Source organism: Epinephelus moara, chromosome 9 (assembly GCF_006386435.1).
Source record: "Epinephelus moara isolate mb chromosome 9, YSFRI_EMoa_1.0, whole genome shotgun sequence".
In the NCBI taxonomy this organism is placed as follows: Eukaryota; Metazoa; Chordata; class Actinopteri; order Perciformes; family Serranidae; genus Epinephelus; species Epinephelus moara.
In genome coordinates this window covers 10,862,411-10,890,070 of record NC_065514.1, presented here as the reverse complement: position 1 = coordinate 10,890,070, position 27,660 = coordinate 10,862,411, and the positions used below count along the sequence as shown (strand labels likewise).

At 40.0% G+C, this 27,660-nt stretch overlaps 1 protein-coding gene across 1 annotated transcript in view; it reads left to right on the top strand.

Moving 5' to 3' along the window:
• Positions 1-27,660, top strand: part of whrna (whirlin a) — a 235,932-nt gene that overhangs the window by 155,751 nt on the left and 52,521 nt on the right. Inside the window, exons 4-5 of the mRNA XM_050052902.1 lie at positions 11,304-11,512; positions 20,852-20,888. Coding sequence (XP_049908859.1) covers positions 11,304-11,512; positions 20,852-20,888 — 246 coding nt within the window. The remainder of the gene's footprint in view (positions 1-11,303; positions 11,513-20,851; positions 20,889-27,660) is intronic.

Genomic DNA, 27,660 nt, shown 5'->3' with positions numbered 1-27,660 from the left:
TCAGAACTACTTTTTCTCCGGTAAGCTACGGGCGATTTCTCAGAGCAGGAGGCTCGTTGAGAGTAGTGACACCGTCACATCAGAGCTACAGATGGTCAGCGTTTCACACAACTTCATGTCCAAAAACCTGAACTATCACTTTAAGACAGCTTGGACTGAGTTTTATGACCACCTTACACCAAACAGTGGAGATCACAGGAGTGCATGCCAGCTAAGCTAAATCTCTCTTGATTATTTCCCGACGTTAGATATTTGTGTGTGACAGTAAAAAGTTGTTTGATGTAAGGCCAGCATTAATTTAGCTCGGGCATTTTTAACCTACAAATCAGCCTTTATGCTTATAGCCAGTGCTCTTCACTTGCTTTACTGTATGATCAAGCATAATTTTCCTCTTAAGCAGCGATCACAGTTTTCACTCCTGGGACTGGCTCCACAAAGATAGACTCTGGCATTGATCTAAAAAGTAGACGGACTTCAGAGGCTGGACCAGAAAGCAGGTTTACTGTGTTACTTAAAAACGTTGCTGAGTGAAACACAAATTAGTCAACATCAGTTTTACTTAAAGGAGAAGTCCGGTATTTTGCACTTTGAGCCCCATTTCTGGGTTGTTTATGATGAAATAGAGTGGTTAAGACCAAAATTGTGACGATTGCTCCTTTTCTGAGAATTTGTCTTTCCCCTGCCTGGCATAACACTGCTGCCAATGGCCATGTGTGAATCTGTCCTAAAACCACCCTGAACGTTCATTTTCAAAGCCATGAAACTCACAGAGTGGTCAGTGGTGTTCGTTGGTGTTCTGACATAAAATCGTAGCAAACTGTGGTTTCCGTGATGATTTATTTGACATTTTGTGTAATCAATTGGTTTTCTATAGGAAGCCTCATTGTTGGTAGTAATCCGCCACCGGAAATGGAAAAGCGGTTGTTTACGACAAGGTTGTGATCATTGTAGTCTTTTAGCTCAACGAAAATGCTGACTCGACAGTGCTGTGTGCGCTCCTGGAGGAAGAACAAGAACGAACGAAAAAGTTTTGTATTGAGTTTAAACAACTGCACAATGGATTACTCGGTTATAAACAACCTTCGCAGGACGATGCCTTTGAACACAAAGCCAACCTTCTTCTTCTTCTGCTTCTTTCCTGTGTCCCAGTACATTGCAATGGTTTCCTGCCGGTTGGCGACACCCACGTAAAGGAGCATTATCGCCATCAAGTGCGCTGGAGTGTATAACGCTTCAGGTTCAATCGAATGAGCAAGTGGAAGTTTACACACGGGTTTGAGGCAGCTGAAAAAATAGTTCCACAATCGAGATGAATAGCGACAATACGGATGGAAACCACAGTTTGCTACGATTTTTATGTCAGAACATCAACGAACACCACTGACCACTCGCTGAGTTTCATGGCTTTGAAAACGAACGAATGTCAAAGCTGCCCAGTGCTTGGCTTCCTTAAGGGCTGTAAATTCCAGATGAATTAAAGATCTTAAAATAGCAAAATAAAAACATAGTTGGGCGTGCTCTGACTTTTCGCAGAACTTGTAGTAACATTTAAGAGTTTGAGCCATTACCATTAATTAGAAAATACTTTCAGCTGTCTGATTTTTATTGATAGGATGTTGATTACTGCAGTGCCAGATTTTTTAAAAACAATGTACAAGGAGCTAAAACTTCTAGCATTTTAAACAGAACTTCACCAGGGGATTTTTCATTATATTGTAATCTAAAAGAAAGATTAAAGCTGGCCCAACGTTACACACTGGTGTAGCAGATAATTGTAAATAAAGTGATATATCAAAATCTGTTGATGCATGCAGTCCTGCTGTCATTCAAGATAAATTCAAGGCATATTCTGATTGTGAACTGCAGTTTGTCTCAACCAGATCCAGATAAAATGTGCATATATCCGGGAACAGCAGGATAAGTCAGACCAACAGGACACACACACACACACACACACACACACACACACACACACACACACACACACAGATTTGAGAGAGAGCCGGTGGAAAAGGAAGCATTTGAGTGAAAGAAGTGCCAAAGGACCAGATAAAACAGCTTCACTCCTCTTAATGTAGCTTTAGGGATCAGTGGTCTAGAGCTGCCACTTTATCCCTCTATCTCCCCTCTGTGTGTCCGCCACCATTCAGCCCTGAGCTGTCTGACCCAGACGGTTCATCACACAGCTCTGATAATGTCAGAAGAATCTTCAACAATAGTCCTGATCAAACGCTCGAGTAGGACAATTCAAAGGGAGTGTAATAGTCTGTCCGCTCGCCTTCCATCACTGCTCCGCGGTGGTGTTTCAAACACATATATGGGGTCATGAATCTACTGTTAAAGACACACTGGGATTTATGTAATACTGAGGTACATGTGTAAACACTTAAACAATTAGTGTGAGCAGAAGAAGACGGGGGATATAATTCATCACTTACCACTTGCCAAGTGATGCACTTTAATTTGCATTTAAATCTGTCTACAAATGGAGAGAATCTTCTTTTTTAAGGATTATTAGCAGGGCAGCACAGTTGAGAGAGAGAATTATTGTAAGTGTAGTCCTTTTGGCTTAATCTTTTTACTGCCAGTTTGTTAGGTAGATTATGAGTGTTATCATTGTAGATTAAATTGCAGAGGCTATATATTAATCTGCCTTCTGATTAATGCGTAGCACCCTCTGCTGCCGTTACTGCAGTGGCATAGTCCAGGGAAGTTCAGGTTCGCTGGCTCTACAAAGCTGACAGCTGGAGTGATCTCCCTAAGTAATTGCCCCCACTGATGGATGGAAGTAGCCTTTGTGAATGTGGATGTTACTCACACCATCTGAAATTAGTTAATATTCTAGATTTTTGGGAGGAAAAAATGACTGATGTTGACAGGATGGATGTGAAAGTCTAGTGAAAATTAATTTGCAGCCTGAGGAAGCATTTGTTTGTAGACTAAATTTGCTGCAAACAATTTTAAGTCAGCAAACTTGCGCTAAATTCCTGCTTTGTTAAAAGACAAAATTCTTAAAAAAAAGTGGAATTATTTTTGCACCATTGTCGCAAAGACAACTGGATCACTTCCTGTTTTGTCAGCGCCTTTGGCAACAGGGCTCTTTTGCTCGGTAGAGTTTCCAAAATCCCATTATCTGCCATTTCCACCACTGGGGTCTGTAACTGCAAAGAACTTACATCAATGCTCTTTGGTAACAGGCAATAGCAAGCGCTGTCCTCTACTTGTTGTGGTTATGCAACGATCGACGCACTTCCTTTGTGCTGTGAGTCCAGCCTTTATTTTCTTCAGGGGATCGTTGGCAGACAGTGGTACCTTACAGTTTCCCTACACTGTCTGCGGCATCGGCCTTTGGTCCATCTGTTTCTTTTTTGTTGTTGTTAAAGATTTTTTTGGCCTTTATTGGACAAGACAGTGTGAAAGGGGGGAAAGAGAGGAGATGGCATGCAGCAGGGGGCTGTGGGCTGAAATCGAACTCATGGCTGCTGTGGTAAGGACATTGCCTTTGTACATGGGACAACCGAGGTGCTGGGTGCCCTGGCTCATCTGTCTCATGGACATCTTTAAAAATCGGGGACTAATAATGTTTTTTTTTTTTTTAAGAAAAAGGCTCCTTATGTTCCAGAAACATCTTGGTGCTGTAGTTTTTAGTGAACACGACTTGAACATAGGGATATCATGAAAATCAGTACCAAGTCGATGAATGACACAAAAAGAGGTGCATTTTTTTTATTAAAGTCAAGTTGTTATGACAAACTTTGGCCAAAACACTGAGCTTGTCAGTGATACTTTTTACCCAGCTGTCCAATTACAGTGGAGGAAGGGTGGGACAAACACCCCAAAGACCAAGCGTCACATCTTACATGTAAAGTGCTGACTCATTGTTTTTGAACTGTGGAATTTCAAGGGTGTTGGTATCGATTAATTTCCGGTACAGTGACAACAGTAAATCATGCATTTATGGGGCCTATTTTCAGTTGTGGAGTGATACACTCTTGGTGCTCCAGAGGGTATTCACAGCAGCAGGACGGTGTGTGTGGGACTGACTAAAAGGAGTGTGTGTGTTCGCTGTGATGAAAGAACGTGTCACATAGTGCGACAGTTTGGCTGTAGCATCTGAAATCCTTCACAGGTGACAAGTGAGATGTGACCACAGTAAAGGCAGCTTGTTTACCTCTACCTATCTCCATGGATTAGTCCATAGAATCAAGATAAAACCACATAACTTTACATAGACACTCCTGCCTCGTCCTGGGGAATCCTCAGTTACTTGCACATGTGTAACCACAGCTGGAGGACGAATCCTTATGGGTTTATAATTGGGAGTTGGGAGCGAAAAGTGTGTGTGGCATTTCAGAGCACACGCAGCATTGATTAGAGTTTTAATCATAAACATCATTGCCACTGGTTATTGTTTAATTGCCCAGAATGCTGTGTGCGGCAGAGCCTCTGGTGTGATGCAGAGAGTGATCACAAAACATAAAGTGCTTGTGACTCAGGACAGAGCCCATCTACTTTCAGATAGAAGTATAATGAGGGAGAGGAGGGGAGCATGGAGGAGCAGAATAATGAGAGGAGAGACAGAGGGAGAGGAGAGGAAAGACGTCAGTGGCAACTTAATGACAGCAGGAGGTGCAGCAGCACAGTGAAGTGACTCAACTTAAATCACATAAGCTGCACGTGTCTGTGTGTGTGAACGCAAATATCTGCACGTACACACACAGACCAGTTATCAGTGTTTTGTGTCAAATAATACAGGGACCTGAAGTTATCAAAGAGAACACCACAGATAGCTTCAGAGTGAAGCAGTTCATTCTCTGAAATATTGATCGATCCGTCCTGACCCATTACATCTATAAAGAAGTTCAGTGGAAGATTAATACAGTATATTGGCATTCTCTAACTCTCTCCTCTGTAATTAACATTGTGGTTTTGAATGAGGCTCAGTGGGTCATAAAACTTAATCAGCATGTAATTAGAGTCAGAATCAAACTTCCATTCACTTGTCAAATACAACAGGTGCAAATAATCTCACTTGATTAACTGATGCTGACACACAGCAGAGCTTTAAAGGGAACGGTCACCACAAAATCTCGTACCTGTAGTGCTTTTATCAGTCTAGATTGTTCTGGTGGGAGTTGAAGAGTGTGGGAGATATCAGCTGTCGAGAAACTAGTCAGAATTTTGTGGTCAAAGGTCAAGGTTACAGTCACCAATGGATCACTATCACTATGGATGGATTGATGTATATGGATGGGTGGATGGATGGATATTGATATATAGACTAACCATGGATTTGTTACTGAGCAGGCCTATCGGCTACAGGCCCAGTAGGCCCCAACTGTCAGGGGGCCCCCTGGCCTTTACCTGCAAAATGTCACTCAAATTAGCACATACTGACCATGTGGATACTCAAAATGACTACAAAGAGAAATAATAAATAAAGCAAAGAGACACAAAATAATTAAAAAAAGAAACAAAATAACCACAAGAAGACATAGAATGAGTGCAAAGATATACAAAGTGGCAAAAAAGACATAAAATAAACCTCAAAGAGACATAAAACAACTGCAAAGAGACACTAAACAACTACAAGAAGACACAAAATGAGTACTTAGATACACAAAATGACGAAAAAGACACAAAGTTCCGTCAAAGAGACACAAAATCACCTCAAAGAGACGCTAAACAACCACAAGAAGACACAAAATGACTACAAAGATACACAAAATGACAAAAGAAACACAAAATCAACTCAAAGAGACACAAAACAACAAGGAAGACAAAAATTAAGCCAAAGACATACAAAATTGCCTCAGGAAGACACAAAACAACCACAAGAAGACACAAAATGACAAAAGAAACACACAATTGCCTCATAGAGCCACAAAATCTCCTCAAAGAGACACAAAACAGCCAAGAAGGACAAAAATTAAGCCAAAGACATACAAAATTGCCTCAGACAGACACAAAATAAACACAAGGAGATACCAAACCACAAAAAGATGCTTAACAACTACATAGAGATGCAGAATCACCACAAAGTCTGTGTGTCTTGTTCCTTTTTGTAGGAGAGGTGGTGGGGCCCTTATGCACATCTGTGCCCAGGGGCCAATCGTCTTATAATCCACCCAGAAATATCACAATATTTATTTACCAAATACCTCAATATCAATGATTGCACACTCAACTGAATTACTGTGATTTTATTAAGAGTGAACAACGCACTTCGCCCTTGGCTTCTTCAGGTTTGCTCAACAGAATCACAAAGATCAAAAACAAAGCAAGATTCACAAAGAGTACAAGAGTTACAAGAATAATATGTGATTCACAAAGATTTTACACAGAAAGGTAGACTGCAGGCCCTTCTGTAAGAGAAGAGTGTGAAAGAAAAAAAATATTGAAACAGAAAAGTGAAATAACTGTGATAATTAGTCATGTGACCCATGTATATTTAGCACGCCTGTGAGTGCTTATGCTCTTCTGTTGAGCGAACATGCATGTAATGATTAAGTCGGTAGAGGCAACGAATAGACCAGCTAGAAAAGTCTGGCAAGTTCAGAAAATTACAATACTTTACTGTAATGCAGCCTTTAAAACTAGGAAAAGGCGACACTTACGATATTCCAATATCCAAAATGTAAGATGATGTCTAGTCTCGTATGATATATTATCTGTACATTGCCAAGCTCTACTGTGACCTCACAAAACACGTCTTTGGCCAGAACTTAAGGATTCATTCACTAGTTATGAAGAAAATTTCACATAAATGTCAAAAGAGATAAAATGATTAAGTGATGGCATTTTATATCCAAGTGGTCAACTTCAATGTGACATCATAATTCTCTGCAAAAACACTTTCTAGCCATTATTCAACATCATAACTCAGGGATGGAAGGGGAGACATTTTGAATTTTTGTGACACTAATCTCGGGTGTCCATCTTGAAACTGTGCTGATTGTATAGATCTTCCTTACTGCCGGGTTTGGTCTGCATTTGGGGGTCCTCCACTAGAAAAGTTTGAGCATCAGACATTTAATTTACTGCTTTTAGGTACATTTTTTTGCACCAATTTCTACATATAGAAGGGGATACCATGCACATTACGTTGTGGAGTTGCAGAGAGCACTTTATAGTAGATTGATAGATAGTAGGCTAAATGGGGAGTGATTTCAGACACAGCCCTGGTATTATGCATGCTCGCTCACTGTCACAGCACCATGGCTGACTGGGACACTTCAACAGAGCAGAGGCACCATTAATATTATTAGCAACACCTGTGCATTTGCTGCTGTGACAAGTCAAAATGTCTGCCGTGAAAAATGCCTATCAAGTTCTAGAGATTATCTCAGGGATAATTAGTGCAAACAGGATGCACCTGAGCTCAATTTGGAGTGTCACAGAAGACACCGAGTACTCATTCACATTTTATTTTGCTGAAATGTCCGATTTTTGCCTAAAAAATATTCAGCATTTTAACAAAAACACTACAGCTCGCACATTTCCTGTACATAGCTCGAGTCAGCTGTTACTGTACACAAAAAAACACTGAAACTCTTTTGAAAACAATTGGAAAAAAAATAAAGATATGAATTCCATTTCTCTTCAAGTGGCAGATACTAACAGAGAGAAGGAAAAAAAAGTGTTTGGGTGTCTGCATTTTTTTCCCTTTTCACATTTTAAAGCCATGTGTGCCTTCAAGCTGTGTCAAATCCAAGTGAAACTGAGATAAACCGCTCTGAGCTTACAATAAACTCAGCTCTAGGGTTGTCAAACACTGTATTAAGTCCATAAGAAGCAGATTATTGACTCTTTTCCATGCCTTTTTGTAATGCAAACAGCTGGAACAAACAGCTTGTAATCTGTCTTAAAATCTGTCTCTCATCCCTGAGGCTTCAGCTCAGCCTGACAGCGTGAATAAGAAGCGCTTGCTGTGGCAGCAGTGTGTGATCTCACTGCAGTGGTGCTTGTTAGATTGGATTAGATTGATTGCGTCTGTAAATATAATCTTGATTATCTGTCCCTTTGCATTTGCAATCAACAGCTCTGCCACTTATTATTGTATTATAATTATATATATTATATAATTATACTACATACTATATTATAAATGGTGCCATTGCAGAAGCTGATGAAGGTAGAGGTTTATGTGGAGGGTGTCCTCAGCTGCCTCCGATGTGCAGTAGAGGTGCTGCAGTGCATTAGTGCTGACAGATATGGTGTTGGGTCATCGCGGGTTGTTGGAGAACACCCAAGAAACTGAAACGTATGAGATTCTGACTGTCTTTAATCTCCAGTTTGCATTGGCTGCTGCTCCAACAGAACATTGAAATGATTGTGAGGTTCGGTTGGCTGACCAGAGTGAAATGGGAATAGAACAAAGAGACAGAAAGTAGCATTTAGGAACTTTTTTCTGTATGCTAAACACTACATCAAGTCGAAAGGCCAGACAAAGTCATTTACAAGACCAGCGACTCTGCTGTGTAGTGAATGGAAAGTGGCGAGCCCATCCTTTGTGACTAATTTATTACAGTTATGGTGACGCGTGGAGTTAATAGAGTCAGTGTAAAGCACTAAGATGACCAAAGTACCTGCCAATATTTCCCTTACCCAGGGCATTTCTTTACATTTATGGGACAAGGGACTATTTGCTACTGCAGTGTCGGCCACTTGGAATATAAAGCCCCTTTTTCACTGGACAAAAACCCACTAACACCCATTAACATCTGGCTTTTGTATTTAATTTTATAGGTTACTAAGTATTCATTCACGCCCTTAAGCAAGGCATCGAACCCCCAACTGCTCAGAGCGTCTGTCCATGGGCAGCCCCCTCAATCTGACATATAGGTCCTGTTTGTGCATGTGTGTGTACTTCAAGTCTGTGTGTATCTGACAACAGAATGGAAAAATTGAATTTCCCCTCTGGGATCAATAAAGTTTTTCTTCTTCTTCTTCTTCTTCTTCTTCTTCTTCTTCTTCTTCTTCTTCTTCTATTTATCGGCTCCAACTCCGATCGGCTCTGATCGGCAGTGATGAAAACATGACACTTGAGTGGACCATGGATGTAAAAAGAGAACTGGATACAGTGTTAGATGTGGGGCCCTGTTCATTTCAATGAAAGTTGCTCAGGCATGAAGCCAAAAGTGTCAAACTGCCATCTAGAAATTACCTGAATGATTGGCACTTCCTCCGTGTCATTGGGCCCATAGAGTGGTTGCTCAAGATGCTTCTAGCAACTGAACCAGCTACTTCCGGTTTAGCCCTTTGCTAACTTGAATGGGGATGAAAATGATTTAATTGTGTGGCTATTCTAGACTTTACAAATGTTATTGAACTGAATGGATCAAGCTTTGATAGTAAAAGGAGCCATTTTGCAGGGGTTGTGACACTCAAAAAAATGTATCCACGTACATACAGACATCTATTTCACAGTGTAAGTTAGGCTGACCAAATGTCCTCTTTTGCCCGGACATGTCCACTTTTCACGTCCTGTCCAGGGTGTCCGGGGGGTGTTTATAAATTGATGATAATGTCCGGTTTTCCTCTGTGTGTGTGTGTGTGTGTGTGTGTGTGTGTGTTAGAGTGCGGCAGGGGGCGCATATTTCTGTCTGAACCTGACCGAGTCCGAGAGAGCCCGACAGTCGTTCTGTCTTGTTATGTCCGAAACCGAACCGAGCCCAACATTATTTAATTACTAAAGCACTGAGTTTGTGTCACACAGTTGTTATGGTTACAGGCTATTTAACAAGCCGGGCGTGTGCTGTTGGTGCTCCACGGAGAGGGAGACCTTCGTGTTTGAGACGGGAGCAGGCGGTGGGAGGTCCGATGCTTCCAGCGAGGGGAGAGGGAGAAATAAAACAAAATAAGATAAAATAGGAAAACCTGTCTCCCTCTTTTATTTTATTTTCAGCGTTTAATCAAGGCGGAGGCGGGTGGCGGGAGGTCCGAGGGTTCCAGCGAGGGGAGAGGTAGAAACAAACAGCCAATGTGTGTGTATGTGTCCCCTATAGGGGCCTATCTGAATTTCTGTCTTTGAGAGATACTTTTTGTAATATAACAGAATTTTTTATCCATACATATAAACTTTAAATATATTAAAATTATAAGGCATCTTTGAGTAAACTGCGAGTATCATTTAAGTAGGCTATCTCATGGCCGGGCCAAGTGTCCTCTTTTTTGGAAATCAAAATATGGTCACCCTAGTGTAAGTCTGTGGGTATTGGGTAAAGTTTTTTTTTGGCCCAATGGCATCATGTGACAGACTCAGAAGTTGTAATTCCACTGTATGACAACTATCATGAGAGGTTGAAATGAAAGACTTAACAACACTGCTGTTCACTGGTATAGATTTTGTGGGGAGTGAATATTTAGAATAATAAAAACATGAAAGTACTGGATGACTTTTATTTAGACAAAATTGAAGACAATTAAAAAATAAACTGATGCAGAAAAGGCACAAATTGATGCAAAAATATATATAAATGCAGTAAATTAAGTGTTTAATGCTCAAAATTTTCTGGCAGAGAACCTCTAAACCCTCCCCAGGTTCACATGTGTACCCTCAATGTTGAAACGGAACCTATGACCTTGATACTACCACAGTGTGGAAATACTCAGTAACAATTAAAGGCCCTGAAGCTGAAATACTGAAATACCAGATTGCGGAAAAAAATTAGATATCTGATGCTCAATGTTTTTTTACAAAGGATACCCAAATCCTCCATATCACATGTGAGTCCCCCAGTATTGGAACTAAAACTGGAACTAAAAGGTTGAGATGGTGCTTCAGCCTCATTCAGCACAGATGAGGGTTCCTGATGCACCTCAGAGGGTTGACCTTGAGGTTAAAGCTACAATATATGAGCTTATTATAGGAGACAAGTGGTACGGCCCAAGGTGGTGTTTAGTATGGACATCATTATACACCTTCTGGCGCTGCGTCCAGGCTGCGCTCTTTGATAGAATGTGAAATTACATGTGAAAGTCTTCTCGATTACATATTAAACAGTTCTGGTCTTGAACTTGTCAGTGAGCTGAGCATACTTTATTCTCTGTGTAATTATTTCTGTTAGCTGCCCAACCTGAGAGAGCCTCAATTTTTTAACAAGAAACCTACAACCTACTTATCTCGCTCTGATCCATTAAACATTTTACACACCTTCACCACCTCCATCTGTTACGTTACCTCTGTCTGACCTTTGACCTACTGTATGAACCTATGCATGCGACAGCCTCTGCCTGCTCCACCCGTGCCACCTTGCTCAGACCCCCCCGCCTTGCCTCTGTGTTCCCTCCCCTCCACGCAGGTCGGCGACCAGATCTTGGAGGTGAATGGCCGCAGCTTTCTGAGCATCCCGCACGACGAAGCCGTCAGGGTCCTGAAGTCGTCGCGGCACCTCATGATGACAGTGAAAGACGTGGGGCGCCTGCCGCACGCCAGGACAGTGGTGGGTGAGACCAAGTGGATCGCCAGCTCGCAGATTGGAGAGAGCTCCGCCAACAGCAGCGTGGCAGGGTGAGTTACCATAACCTGCTAATGCTAGTTTGTACTGTTAATGAACCACAGTGTAACCAACAAAGTATCACATTTTGAGAAATCAAACCATTTTTGTCAAACTGCATTTATTTTGGTTTTAAATTATTATCAGCAAGCAAATAGCCTTTTAACTCTACTACCCACAGACAAGAACACTTCAATTTAAAACAGTTGCACACAGCATATGAAGCAAAATGAATAAAAAGCAACAAATACAAAGACGACACAGAGTGGCTGTGAAAATGAAAATGGATTTTCTAATGTAGGGGATACAAAGAAAAATTAATTAATCAATAAAATGAAATTTAAATCAAGCCAGATGAAATAAGAGTTTTAGTTTTATAAAAAATAACTTGCTGAAACTGTCTCTATATTCACACAGCACTAAATGAGACAGATAATGTTCCCCTTCCTACTCTATTGCCTTGCAGTGCTTCTAATGGCCTTATTGCATGTGAACAAAAACAACCAATCAGAGCAGAGGAGTCTCCAAGGTAGCTGTCAATCACTGTTCATGAACTACAGTCAAACTGCTGTTTGGCTGTAAATTAAGGAAGTTAGTCCGGCTGTTGCGTGGTAGTCTAAGAATTTGCTCTTATTTGCAATAGTTGGCTAGGTAGACTGATACTGCTCTCATGTCTGTGCTCTAATTATGAAAATAGAACCAAGAGACAGTTAGCTTAGCTTAGCATAAAGAGTGAAAGCAGGGGGAAATAGCTAGCCTGGCTCTGTCCAACAGTAACAAAATATGCACACCAGCCAACACATTCTCACTCCAACCACCTCACATATTGATGTTTGGTCATGGGCTTTCCACGTCCACGTCCAGATACGACGTCAAAGGTACCCTGGGTGTGTTGGTTGTTGACGTTCTGGGAGTCCATGTCAAGTTCTGCCTGTTACATGCATTGTCTTCTTTCAAACTAAACACACTACGTCAGTACAACAGCGCAAATTGACGTTTTTTTCCCTCCAACAACTAATGCACGTGGTTAGGTTTAGGAAAAAAAGAACAGGGTTTCGGCTTAATAATCTTACAGGATGCGAACGCCACTCTCCAGGGTGAAAGTTGGTGTTTGATGGACCCATCCACCACCCCTCCCACTCACCCTACAGGGACTTTCACCACCTTAATTTTTGTTCTTGTCCTGCCGCATTTCCCCTTGATGCTGCCGCGCGCTATTAAACTATAATGTCAACCAGCCACATATCATGCTGGCGTTGAAGGACAGCTTTTTTCGTCAGTGTCTGATTCTGCAAGTCACCGCCCAAGTGCTGGATTTCAACGACTTCGGTGTGACACCCGGCTCCAACAGCACCTCTAAAGTTCATACATTAACATTTTACGTGTTTTTGCGAAGGGTAATGTGTGTGTGTTAAACTATTTCTATTTTTTTAGAACAACCAAGAAACAAGAAACATGGAGCATATACACTGAACCCACAACATCCTAACCCACCCCGCTTCTCAGGGCTGGCCTGCACAGACAAAACAGATAAACACCACTAAATACATTTAATACACATGAATGTACAAAATGTACAGCGTCAAGATAGACTGAAGGTAATAATCGGGTATTGCAAGTGAATTAACAGCAACAGAATCGACCTGAACAAGTGAAGAAAGAAGAAAAAAAATATTTCCATACAATAGTAGGCACACACAGGCATTTCTTTGAAGTATAGACATTATTATAATAGTGCAGGAGTGGTTGCCATTCTCTATGGAATTCACTGACTGATCCAACTTCAAGTGAGCCATGACATCATCGACCCAGCGTCCCAAAAGAGGGGGCAGGTTAGACTTCAAATTGTACAGAATGAGACGTCTGGCTGGCAATGTTGAAAAGGCCAAAGTACAGGTCTGGGCTTGGGAGAGACCCAGATCTCTTCATGCATCACCAAATATTGCCAACTGCAGCTAAAGGTCTATGTTTTTTTTACACATGTTCAAAAATGTCTCAAAAATCTTGTCCCAAAATCATCCCATCCTCAAACATGCCCAAAATGAGTGGAAAAGAGTTGCTGGGTCTCCATTACACTGCTGACAGGTTGGATAAAAATTCAGGAAACAGCAGGGCAGACAGGTGAAGCCTGTGAAGTACTTTGAACTGAATAACATTATGTCTGACACACATAGAGGCTGAGTGGATCCCAGCCACAGCCAACCTCCAGCATTCAACTGAAATCCTCCCACTGAAGTCATCCTCCCATTTTGATTTCAGATGATCCAGGGGGGTGAGGCTACCGACAGTAGGATATCATAAATTTGGGATATTGAGTTATGCTCAGAGGGATTCTCATGAATACAGTCCTCTAGCCAGCTAGAGGGAGTTTGGAAGGGGAATGCTGAAAAGTCTTCCTAACAAAATCCCTAATTTGAAGGTATAGAAAGAGGTGGGATTGTGAAATATTGAATCCTCTAGCTATCTGAGTAAAAGACATAAAAATGCAGTCCTTGAACACATCTATCACCTTGCTCAGGCCCCGCCTGGACCACTGCTGGAACGCTGTGTCGAGCAGTGAGGGTGGTAATAATGGATTATTAGTAAGTGGCATGCAGGAAAAGGCTTGCCTCAGCCCAAAGTGGGTCCTACACTGCACACAGATCTTTAATGAACCTCTACTGACAGGGTTTCCTGCACATTTCAAATTGATAGGCAGCAGGGTGCAAACCAAAGAGCAAGTTAGTTGGGTCATTAAAGCTCCTTTCCATATTCACCCACTCCAGACTGCTACGATCCTCCGGCACACAGATCCAATTGGCGATTTTCTGTACATTAGCCGCCCAGTAGTAAAAGATAACATTTGGAAGGCCAGTGATGTGGTAATCAGATCATTAAGTCTGATTAACACCTGCTTTGTTGAAGGTAACACAGAGGCGTTCAAATGCTACAGTGTGGGAGGTACCAACAAGAGAGGAACAATCGTTAGTTAGTGTCTTTGAGCTACTTGTTTGACTACCAAAGTCACCGAACACTTTGATGCAATCACACAAGAGTTAATCCTTTATTATAAACTCTGTTAGTTTCAGTGATGAAAACTGGCACACGAAAGAAGCCTGGGACTTGAGAGAACAGTACAGCATGAAAAGACTTCACAGAGATAATGACAAGAACACAGAGAAAAAAAACACATCCTCTCCGTCTTCGACTAAAGTAGATGCCACAGTCTTTAACCACCTAATGTGATCAGGCGTCTGTCTGTCAGATGGCAGAACTCCCATTCACTCTTTCTTTTTTTTTCTTCTTTTTTTTGCAAAAATAAAAATGCAATATGCAGCTCTGTTGGAAAAATGCCAGCGCTCCTCTCAAAATGCCGCACCTGAGCTGCTCATCTGCAGCTCATGACCTGGAATAAATGTGATTCCTAACAACCAAATTAAAGTCTGATGTAAATGCCAGACTCATTTTCTCATCAACTCGGTAACACACAACCTGACAGCCCGACAACTCAGGACTTGTAATTCCTCTCTGATTCTCCAAAACATACGGGGCTATAAAAGGTATTTAACATTTACATCGACAATGAATTTCCGGGCGAATTGCCCCTCCGAGATGTTCTGTCATGCTAATTTCAATGTTCCTTGCAGAGGCAAGTAAGAAACAGATGGTTGCCCTCTGTATGTCTTCATTTGTTTCACTCCAGTGTCTCTCTGCGAGAACATTAAGACAAAGCTGGAACAATATTGAGTTTTTTATGTTTAATTTGGGACTTAAATGCAATAGTCCGTATTGTACTAAAGTTATATAAATGTCATAAATAAATTAACAAATAGTAATTCCCATGGAGCATTAAAGTTTAATTTCAGTTCTTTAATATCCTGAAAAAGAAAAAATGTAATCAGGATGGAGGTAAAAAGTGAATGAAAATCCATTAATATTCCAATAAACTAATGTTAACATACAAAGGTGGAAGAAATACTCAGATCTCTTACTTACCCTGATGTAATTAAAGTCCTGCATTCAAAATGTTACTCAAGTAATAGTTTAAAAGTGTTAGCATCAATATATATATAAAAGTACCAAAATAAAGGTACCTATGATGCAGAATGACCCAGTTCAGAATAATATACATTATTGCATCATAATTATTAATGTGTTTATCACTTATAAGTTGCAGGTGATTAAAGATGAAGCTCATTTTAATTACTTTATATACTGCTAGGTGTATCTTTAATAGTAGTGCGTCATCATTTATTAGTTGAATTTAGTTTTTATTAATAATTTATATCTTTAAAGTAACTAACTAAAGTAATTAATCCTGTGGGGTAATTGTGATTCGTTAGTCGCTCCAGTGTAAAGAACAGAGAATTAGTATGAAATACAATTATGTAAATATAAATCAATGAAATAAAATAGAAATGAAAATGTGCATTCAATAAAAAAAAATATAATGTGAGTTATGCTACAGTGTTAACACTACTACTTAAGATGTTAAAATCTTAGAAAATAAAATGTGAATTGTCACTGTGCCGAGGCTGGAAGTGTGAAATTTAACTACAACATATACATCAATAGAATGAACAAGAATACAATAAGATTAAACATGAGAAATATGCACCATAAAGTCGCATACTGAAAAATATTATACAGTTGAATAATTGCACTCAAAAGCTAATTTTGAATTATATATGCAGAAGGTGAATAAAGTCCAGATGCCAGTCTACTGAATCAAAGTGTCTGACACTTGAGTTGTACAGGTTGATGGCCACAGGCAGGAATGACTTCCTGCGGCACTCTGTGGTGCACCTTGAGGGAATGAGTGTCAAAAAAGCTGACAAATAAATGTAGTTAAGTAAAAAAGTAAAATATTTTGCTGTGAAATGTGAAGTAGAAGTATAAAGTGGCATAAAAATGGAAAGTACCTGTATAAGTACAGTACGTGAGTAAATGTACCGAGTTCCATTTCACCACTGTTAAATACATTTAACTGTTTAGGTTTTTTTTTAAAAACTGTAGTCAATACATTTTTTTGTGAGAGTAGTTGCTAAAAAGTCTTTCTACTACTTGTAATTGTTCCTATTTTTTTTAACCTTATTTTATTTATTCATTTGTTGTGTTTATTTAACAGGAACGGTGCACAGCTAAGAGTTAGCTATAAGCTAATTTTCATCTGTAGTCTTTGGGCAGGAAACAGATGATAATGTCACTGCTACAAGACACTACTATATTAAAAACACTATTACAGAATAGAACACATTCATGACACAGTGGCTTCAGCAAGACGACACAACATCAAGTCATCATAACAATAACAACAGCAACAACAATACAACTACAACACTAAGACATCACAACATCAACAAAACTACAGCATTAAGATATAACAAGATTTCATAATGTTCATGTGCGATGGGCACATGACTGGGTTGATTTTAGCCATGATTTCATTTTAAATTTCTCACTTGGTACTGAGTTCCAATAGTATGTAGCTATAACAGAGAAGACTGATCTAGCAAACTCAATAGATCTGTGCCGTACTGCACAGTCACCTCTGCTGGTCGACCTAGATGTCCCCCTATTGTCTGAGCGCAGTTGTTTGATCTCTTTTAATGGAGGAGCAGCCAGATCATTAATCACTTTGTACACTAGACTAGCATAAACAGGCATGCAAAGCTGTCAGAGGTCAGTAGATTATTCCTCTGAATGATGTTACAGTATTGATAACATAATGTTTTTTGTTTAACATCTTGAAAGTAGCCTCAAAAACAGTTTTTCACATTTTAACTTTTTAATATTCAAGTGTACTACATGATTACATGTACTTGGAAGGTTAATGAGGTGCAAGAGTGCATAAAAAAGAGCTTGTTTATTACAAAGATTAAAAAAAATCCCAGGAAAGGATACCCCCGGACTCCCCCTACAGAAGTTTTGGCTCATCCCCCAATATCCTTAAAATCCTAGAAATGCCCCTGCATAATGGCCTTAATTAATGTCCATCTTTTTTACTAACCAATAGAGACTGAAAATTAGTTTTAATGGTGAAGTATGTGTGCATGTGCAAGTCCACAGAAATAGGCAAACAGCTAAAAACAAGGACAACACAGCTGCACAGAGTAAACATAAACATAGTGTCATCAGCATCTGCTATGTACAGATACAACAACACAATGAAATCGTAAACAGTAGTGAAATGGTGCAGAGTGCAAAGGCTGCTGGAATACGTATGTGATGATTATTGTGACAGGTATCTTTATATACATGAGGTGGGTGGTTATGACAGTATAAACAGTGTGCACAGTGATGTTGCTAATATTTAAAAGCATCTCTGTATACACTGTGTCTTTACCATGCTGCATATACTACATAAACTTATGTGAAATAACTTCCATTATTACACTGATTTATTTCCCTTTGTTTGATAATGTCAAATATTAAAAACATTTGAGTTCCAATGCTGAGTGGTGTAAAACCTTGAAATGATATTTGAATACAGAATTTGCTTTCTTCTGCTTGTGTCATTACCATGTTGCATATTTTAAATCAGTGCCATTATAGAGCTGCACACAGTGTTTCCTTCAGTATCTTTTCCTTAAAGACTGCCAATTATCTGGCAGTACAAAGAGAGCAGCCAGGGAGGAGACATTTTAAAAATCAGTATGAGAGAATAAATGGCTCAGCTGGTCTCAAAAGTCAACCAGGCTAATTGAATTTGAATCCCAAAACAGGTCTCCATGCTGAATTTAATGTGCATTGCAGGTGGGGCTGCAGTATTTTCCCAGACTCGGATTTAATTATATATTTCTTATTATTTCTGTCCCGAAGGCAGCGCTTTGAGTTGTCGCGTTTACCCATGGATTTAAAGTCTATTACTTTGTGGGCACTTGAGGATGTAAAGACATCTACTCGAGTCATTTCACTCGGGCGGGAATGTGGGGCTGAGAAAACACACATTTCAAAACACTTGCTTTTATGTTTGCAGAGAGCGAGCAAGTGTGTTGGTGCATGTTTATGACATGCATTTGGACGTCTGTCTTTTACATTTATTGAAAAGCCTGACTGGGAGACACGCACATTTACCGTTCCCTGTAGAAATGCCTCTGCCGCAGCAGTTTCTGCCTCATCTCTAAGCAAGCATGAAAGCCATGACGGAGATTTAAAAATCTGTGGTAGTGTGCGTTTATCAGCCTGTGATAAATGAGAAATGTATTCAAAGAGATGAAAAGCTGTCTGTCAAGATATTTCAGATCCTCTTTAACATAGCTCCAAAATATGTGTGTGTGTGTGTGTGTGTGTGTGTGTGTGTGTGTGTGTGTGTGTGTGTGTGTGTGTGTGTGTGTGTGTCAGTAAGGCAAGAGAGAGAAAATTGGGGACATAACTTGTTCACTATTAACTGTTAATCACTCTTAAATTTTTCTCCTTTAATGATTAAAAGCTCATTATGAGGGTCTCCTGTGTGTGTACTCGCCATATATGCACATCAGTGTACCTGTTACTGTAGCTTTCCACATTGTGCATGTGTTTATGAGTGCATGTGCAGCCTAAAGGTATCTTCAGTGCAACAAAATTACCCCCTTATTCAACACTGAGAAAACACGTAATGTCACGGCTCAGACAGAGGTGATACAGGAAAAGAAACGCATGGTGTTCATGTACTTCAGACAGTGTATAAGACACCTGTTGCAGTATTAGGTGCATCATGATTTTCTCCTATGATGGTTGAGATGGAAGTGTATTATGTTCCCAGGGTCCTATTTTCCCCTATTCATTTTTCTGATAATATACAATGACCCTCCTGTTCTTCTCTTGCCACTTTTTTGTCACTCTCTGTCCCTAAAATAGCTTTGGTTTACTCTGCATATCAATACACAGTGTGTGTGTGTGTGTGTGTGTGTGTGTGTGTGTGTATGTGTTGGAGCCCCTTCTCTGTCTTTTTTACAGTGGTCGAGAGAGGTCACAACACCCACAAATCCTCACAACACAAGCAAACGAGATAACGCGATGCAGTTGCTCACAACACAGGCAAGAAGCTGAAAGCTGAAAACAAAAACACACGCCAAAATGGAGACAACAACGGAGATGTTTCCAGGGGGACAGTAATAGGTGACGAACTTACAGGTTGTTGACATTTCCAGACTTTCCTCAAGACGCTGGTCGGAAGTTTAACATTTGTTTTAGGTGGAAGACAAGTAAGTGCAAATAACTTGATCCTCTATAATGTTAGCATAAATTAAAAACTTGTTGGACCACATCAACATCGATTTCGGTCCGAGCGTCTAAGTTGTTTTTGGGGTCTGTGAGTGATTACGGTCCCCCTGGAAACATTTCCGTTGTCGTCTTCAATTTGGTGTGTGTTTTCGTTTTTGCGGAGCGTTCAGCTTCTTGCTTGTGTTGTAAGGATTTTCAGCGTATATGTTGAAAAATCGATGAGTGTGTTTCCTGAATTTGGGTGTGTTTTCTTAATGTGCGTGTGTTGTGTGGATTTGCAGGTGTTGTGACCTCTCTTGGCCTGTTTAAAGATAGGAATAGTTTGTTGTTATGAATAGCTCACCTTAACCTAACCTTTGACTTCTTTGCTAACTTTAATCTCTTTAGAAACAGAAATTAAACTTCTTTTCTACCCCTTTTTTCTTCCGTAATTAAGTCATTCTCATCGGGGGCATAAACATAATAGTGCATTTGCACTGGGGCCCGTGAGGTGCGGGGGCCCATACAGAGAGTGAGCCCTCCAATAATGGGCCCTCAAGGAGAGACTATCACCATAGTATTCCTGTGTTAACAGATGAACTCTCTATAAACATAAAGATTGTGCCATTCACTATACATGCCCTTGAAAAAGGCAACAAAATTCTATGTTTATTCTACATAAACTATTAAAGTTATTGAATTAAATGAATAATTTATTATTTTCTTTGGTATTTTTTGTCATATACAGATATGAAATGATGACTGCTCTAAAATGTGTTGATGTTGTCCAGTGTTATGCTTCTGTTTGATCATGTGACAAGATGATATGCACACTGGGGCCCAACGTAACTACATTACGCCACTGATCCTCATAATATTTTTTTTTTTTCTAATTTATTGGGCTGTTAGTTATTTGGGAACTGTTCTCCCAACAAAAACAGCAACTATATTTAGACAAAGACATTAGGGAACATCTTTCTTAGAGCTGGGGAACATAGGACCCTGGGACGATAGGAATGACCTCACTTCGGGGAATGCATTCTTTTAAGAAAGTCCATGAATATAATCCATATGAATGCATGTGTGCGCACATGTGGATTTGTGTGTGTGTGTGTGTATGTGTGCGCGTGGATATGTGTTAGGACTCAATTGTCCCTCAGTGATTAATTTGGTCATCTGTTTCTTTGCAGCTTCTCGGTGGACAAAGGAGCCTCCGCAGCAGGAAAGGTGAGATTCACAAGAACTCATTTCCTCTTTGTGTGTGTACATGTGTGGACTCTAAACACAGCTCTATGCGTGTGTGTGTGTTTGTGTGTTTCTGCTGGGACATGATAAATCAATCCGGCTACCTGACTGTCTGTTAACTCCCACACTGGCCCGGAAAATGGAAATGAAGAGTGACGATGGGTCACTAGTGTCACTGAAACTCTTTTGTCAGGATTTTGTCATTGATTGGGAACGACTGAGCTGCGCCTGTCAAGTCTCACCTTTTGCCCACAGGGAATACATTTTAAAGTCTTGGCTAAGAAAAGCTCATGAATTGTCACGGTATCAATAAACATGAGCATTTTTTTTATTCCTTTTATTAATGTATAATCCCAAATTCTGGTCAGTCAAAACACTGATAAAGTAATAACAGTGATGAGGATTAAAGAGCAGCTGATTATTGACTGATCAGTGATAACTGATACATGTATACATGTACATTTACTTTGTTATTTGTTGTCATAACATATACTGTAAGTGGACAGCAAACCAAAAAAGAAATTGTTGCAGCGATGAAATAAGCTGATTATTTAGTGGATCCACAGAAAAATGTACAACAATTCTGGTATTCAGTTGATGTTTTAATTAATTTAAAGGCCAAACATGATGGTTTCAGCTCTTTACTTTGCTTTTTTGGTGTAAATCATTGCCAATTCAGAATATTGGGGGTTTAGACTGTTGTTCTGGCTAAACATGCAGTTTAAAGTCATCACCTTGGACTCCAAGTTTTCTATAATGGCCAGTTTTCCCAGTTTGAAATATATTTGATGAGCAATGTAATGCAATAAGCTTTATTGGCATGACATCTTTTATGTTTTGCCAAAGCACAGTGACAGTGAAAATTCTAAAATAATTAACACAGGGTTCCTACGCAAGTATGGAAAAGTATGGAAATAAATTTGATCAATTTCCAGGTATTAAATAGTATGGAAAATGAAAAATAAAGTATGGAAAAATATTTATGTTTCTAGACTATTACCACTGTTCTAAAATACTGTTTTCTAAAATAGAAAATTAGATATTTCCAAAAATGATTTAATCAATCCGGATCGTGTTTTATGCCGGGCCAAGCACAGTTTGTGTGAGAGCAAACGTCTCATAAAACATACCGCCCCTTTTACCTGATTGACAAGTGGTATGTCCAGTCCGCTGCCCCATGACCCTCCTCCAGCCCCCTAGGTATCAAGTTTCACTCCAACACTGCACCTTCGACAAGAAGACGAGTTTCACGTGGTTCATGGTGGGTAGATGCAAGTTTTTGGATGGATGGCTTGACAATACCGTTTATAAATACTGGTTGGCCAAGGATTCCCAATTCACACACAGAGCTAGATGCAAGCTTTGTGTGAAATCCTTTGACATCGCCAACATGGGGGAGAAGGCGATTCTAAGCCACATGAAAGAAAAAAAAACACAGACGTCTCGTTACTGCATCGCTTGCACCCAGAGTCCCAACCTTTTTGCCTCAGCCCAGACATTGAACTTACCTGAGTTTTTATTTGCATGCCATTATGGTACTTGGCTACAATCGCCTATTAAGAATAATTAAATATGATGTGAAATATGATACACTGATATATTTACTCAGATGACGCATATTCTCTGAAAAATCTGAAGTCTGGAAATTAGGGTATGGAAAAGTATGGAATTTTGAAATTCCAAATGTGTAGGAACCCTGTTAACAGCAATGTTTTATTACAAAAGTATAGACATACATTTTAAAGGAAAAAAGACTCATTAAGTGAAGGGGTAAATAAAAAGGCAGAGTGTGATCTGTGATGAGATGAACTATATGTTGTTGTGTTGCTTGTCTCTTAGGCTGTGACATGCACAGACATATCTTGCAGCAGCTGTTGCATTTCAGTCTGGTCAGAGAGTGTATTTAAAAATCTTGGAGTTTACATTTAGTTTTTGTGAATTACTTTGTTCTGACGTCTTCATATGTAGCAAGAAGTGTTGCTCTGTCCCCACCTGTCTCTGAGGACAGAGCTGACACAGCCTGTCTTCTCTGGGCAGCCAGGTCTGCCTGTGTCTGCCAGTCTCTATGGCCAGGCTGTGATCACTGAGTCTGTACAGTTTAGAGCCAGTTAGCATTGAAGTTTGATTTGGGACTTTGTGCCAGTGTCCAATAGTTGATGTAGTTTTCTTTGTCTTTAGCTATAATTTGTTTGGCACTGGATTGTGTGAGGCCTTGTGCTGTTAGAGGAGGTGAGCCTCAGGAACAGCTGGCTGAGAGGACTCCTCTCTATGCTCTCCTCTTGGCAGAGGAGAGCCTTGTAATGGCAGGAATTGAAGTCACTTGTTTTTAGGTGTTTGTAGAATATAATTGCTCTTTTTTGTTTTCTAATTAAAAGGTGGAATTGACCGGGTTCAGCTCGGCATGCATTGTGAGGGGTGTTCCTGTGGACTCTGAGTATACTCTTGCAAATCTCAGTGTGTAGGACTACAGTTGGGTGTTTGTCCCATTTTTCAAAGTCTTGATTTACAAGAGGACCCCACACCTAATGTTAGTTCAATTATAGATTGAAATATTTTGATCCAGACTCTGATATATATCTATCTATGTTGTATATGTTGTAATCGAGGCTGAGAGCAGCACGGACCAGAAGTGAGCTAAACAGATCACCTTGAGTTTTACATTTGATTGTATCCATAACATCTAATGTTTTCGTCTTTAGGGATTAACCCCCAAGCATTAAAATCCCAAACTAGTTACTTTACACTCACCAAATCCACATACTATACTATTTTGACATCATCAATACCCCCAAGACAATCAAACACACCCCATCAGCAAAACCAGGCTTTTTGTTTTTGCTCTGTACCACAAATCTGTCCTTAACTCACTCACCATACGGTACTTCTTCTGTTCTTACCGTTGACTTTGGCTGTGACTTTGCAAAGCAAGAGATAGATTGTGTTGGAATGGAGAAATAAGAGGAAAGTTGGAGGAGACAGCAGCTGACGGGAGAGAAAGAAAGGGGGCAAGCAGGAGGGAGAGCTCACTTTTCATTATGGGGGTTCTGATGGACAGTCTTCTCCTGACAGAGAGGGGAGGCAATGTACTGCTCTGAGAAACAACAAAGAAGGAGACGGTGGATGTGGGAGGTAGAGGAAAACATTTCCTTCAGACTTGGGTGCAAAGTAGTGATGGGTGGACCGATTCTTTTCAGAGGATCGGTGCCTTTGAGTTGATACATGTAAATGTATTGAACCTTTTGAGTTTTCAAACTGTGTGCAGAATGTCGTGTCTGTTTCTCCCTGATATGCACGTTTGACAGCTGGTGCTACCCCCCCACAAAACTTCTCTTAAATCTGTTACTAGTCATCATGTAATATCTAAGAGACAAAATATTCATTTTAATGCATTGATTCAGCATCACACATGTATGTAGATAAGCAATGTAAGCTCAGTAGGATGATACAGAAACATCAGTGCCTAATGGTCTGTCGTTCTTTTAGGGACAAGTTCCCAGTCGCTTGTTATTACCATGTTTAAACGCTCTGAGCAATAAAATACAACACATCTTCTTTGTAGTGTCCCTGTTGTTTCTACATTACAACCTAAAGCTCGTGAACACACCAAAGTTAGAAGAACAACCATTCAAATGGCATGTAAACGCACCATTGGCCTTGACTGGCAGAGGTGACTAGAGTCCAATTGCTTCTCAGTCACTTACCGTAGCAGGCAGCATGGGCAGTAACCTATGACAATAGCAAATGGGAAAAGTCAGGATTCATGAGCGCTCAGATGTTTGACAGGCTGACTCAGTACATACTGGACACTAAAAAGAGTTGTTTAAAATGATTTGTTCAGGATTTTTAAAGATTATTTTCATGGCTTTTAGCCTTTATTTGATAGTGTAAGTGAAGTGTGACAGGAAAGGGTGTGTGAGAGGGGATAACATGCAGCAAAGGGCCCTGGGTTGGACTCAAATACTGGCTGCTGCTGGAAGTACGCAGACGTAGTACATGCACGTCCTACAAGGTGAGCTGCTATATGCTAAGAGAGTTTGAATGTAATTTATAGACTTTGTTTTAACCTGTTAGCCGTACAATGCATTAACAGTTTGCACTCTTTGTCAAAGGTGCCCTTTTCAGTTGGAAAAAATAAGATGGATTGTTTAAGGAGCTCCCTTATCAGCAGCTCTGGGATAAAGGGGGCTATACAATATGCATACAATAGATGTTGCAGTGTGTTTTCCATGCAGGGTGCCAAATCTACTCAACAAACCAACAAATCTTCATATATCTTAACAACAAACTCTGTTTTTGTTGAGCCAAGTTCAGTCCAGGGATTCGTGACGAGATGAGTTGAAACAGCCAACTACTTGCAATGCTTAAGTTTAGGCACTGCTTGTTCAAGGACCATGAAAGAATCCAACACTGTTGGTAGGGGACAGAACACAAACCAGTAAATCTTGTCTTAGGTGAAACTTGCTAGGGTCTCCGGTTCTTCCCATTAGTTTCCCTAGTTCTGTTTCCTCTTGTCTCTGTAGATGGTAAGCCAGAATCTTTTGCTCAAGCTAGTGATCATCATGACAAATCTTTACTTCAACTTATGCCATATCTGTGTCTGTTCATTGACTTTGTATATAATCACGGCCCACTGTAACTTTGTGCATAACAATATCATGCATCATTTAAGAGAATATGCATAAGCACTCATTTATAAGCATTTGAACCAATAACCAATGCTGTCAATGTTCTCCATCGACATTAACACATCAGCTACAACTGTATATGAATTACCTGATGTTTGGATTTCATACCTGTAAACCCAGCAGCAATACAGCTTTTGTGTGGTGGTTGTGTGTAAAAAAGCATTTTATGCTCTTCAGCAGCCTCCACTAGTCAGCCCGGAGAATTTATGACCACTTGGTTGCTTTTATCCTCTCCAAGGATTTACAGGTTATTGCCTTCCTTTCCAGTCTCTTGATGAAAGACTGCCAGAACTGTGGGGTGGGACTGTGGACCTGACTAGATGACACTGTTAAAAAAACACAAAGTACACTAAAGATTGAATAGCAAAGAGGGGTCAGAAATACTATATTTTCTACCAGTAATGGCTGTCATGCAAAACTCTGCAGCGTTTCTGAAACTTTCCCTCTGGAGAGCATCATGTGTGGGACCTGTACTGTTTATATGGAAATGCTTTTTTTTTTCTTTTTTAGATTGTTTGGCATTTCTGCTTAATTCTGCCATGTAGTTCACTGTGAAATCAAAGTGACGTGACAAAAGTTTCAAGTTTAATGTGAGCCTTTGATGTTGCAGTTTATGACTGGTGTCTTTGTTTCACAAGTTTCATATCTGCCCTCTCAGAGTCTGTGCATCACAATGAGAGCTAGGAGTTTGAGACAAAAATCCTTTTAGACATTCTCCTCAACAGCTCTAGTTACATGACATTTATGATTTGTGATCATAGACTGTAAGAAAAAAATAATGGACATAGCCACTGTGACTTCACCCATTGCGGACTCCTGGTTTGAAAGCCTCAAGTTTGGCATTTTGGCTGTTGCCATGTTGCTTTTATGGAGCCATAAGTTACCATATTTGGATGCTAGCTGCTAGCTTAGTTATTATAGTGCACTTACAGTCTATGGGTAACTGCGATATTACTAATGCTAATGCTAATTTTCAAAAAAACAGGGTCAAAACCATTAAAACTAAGTTTACATACCAGAAAAAACGAATATCCAAATCCTGAGAGAGCTTTTTAGGACAAACAAATGCTGATAATAAGTTTTTTAGTCAACCACAGTGTTACAATTTACTTTAATAAACTGAAAACACACTCAAACAGCAACACCAGCTGAACAGCTACACCAACAATACGCCCTTAACTCTTTGCCTGCCAGAGTTGCCAGCCACCACTAGCATTTTTGATCATATTTACCAATCTTTCAAGACCCACAGAATAATTTGTGTTATGAATATGTAAACAGTATACATAAAACTAAAGAAGCGACACTTGAATTTGTGGGTTTTCATGAAAAATAACATTTCGGTCAAAAGCTGAGAAAAATGCATTTTTGTCAAAGACTTTCATTTTCAAGAACAAAATCAATTTCACATTTGCATTTTTTGTTTTTTTCTCATTTCCTCACGTCAGTTCGAATTGTATAAATGAAAATGATAGGTATAGCAGAACACGTTGTCATGTTCAGTGATCATTCAGTGTTCTGCTGTCTCCCTCTTCTCTGTGGTTGTCTTGTCCGTGTGTCGCTGTCACCGTCATGGAGATCCCATTTTGTCCCACCAAACTTGTTCGTGTCTGCAACAATCTCTGCATCTCTGTAAACAACATCTTCTTCCAGTTTCCAGCGGATCTTTTTCTGTGTTTGTTTTTGGACATGGCAGTGCTATCCTATTTCTGACACAGGGAACACGGATCGCCAGAATATTGCGTCTATGGCAGGGAAGCATTATGTCATAAGTGATCTCATGATCTCAATGGCTCGGATAGTGTTAAAGATGCATAACTTTAAGCCTTAATAACATTTAAAAGGGTGAGGTATGTTACTAGTCAGCCTCAAGTGGCCATTAGAGGAACTGCAGTTTTTGGTACTCCCACGTTGCTGATTGTTTGTGATCAAGCAAAATAATCCTGTCGAGTGTTCCGTCAGTTTAATGTGTAAAAAAAAAAAAAGATAAGGTTTGAGCCTGTCCTGATTTCCCAGCTGAGGTGATGGTGCATATCAATAACCTTTATAAGACATTGTGCAATCCACTC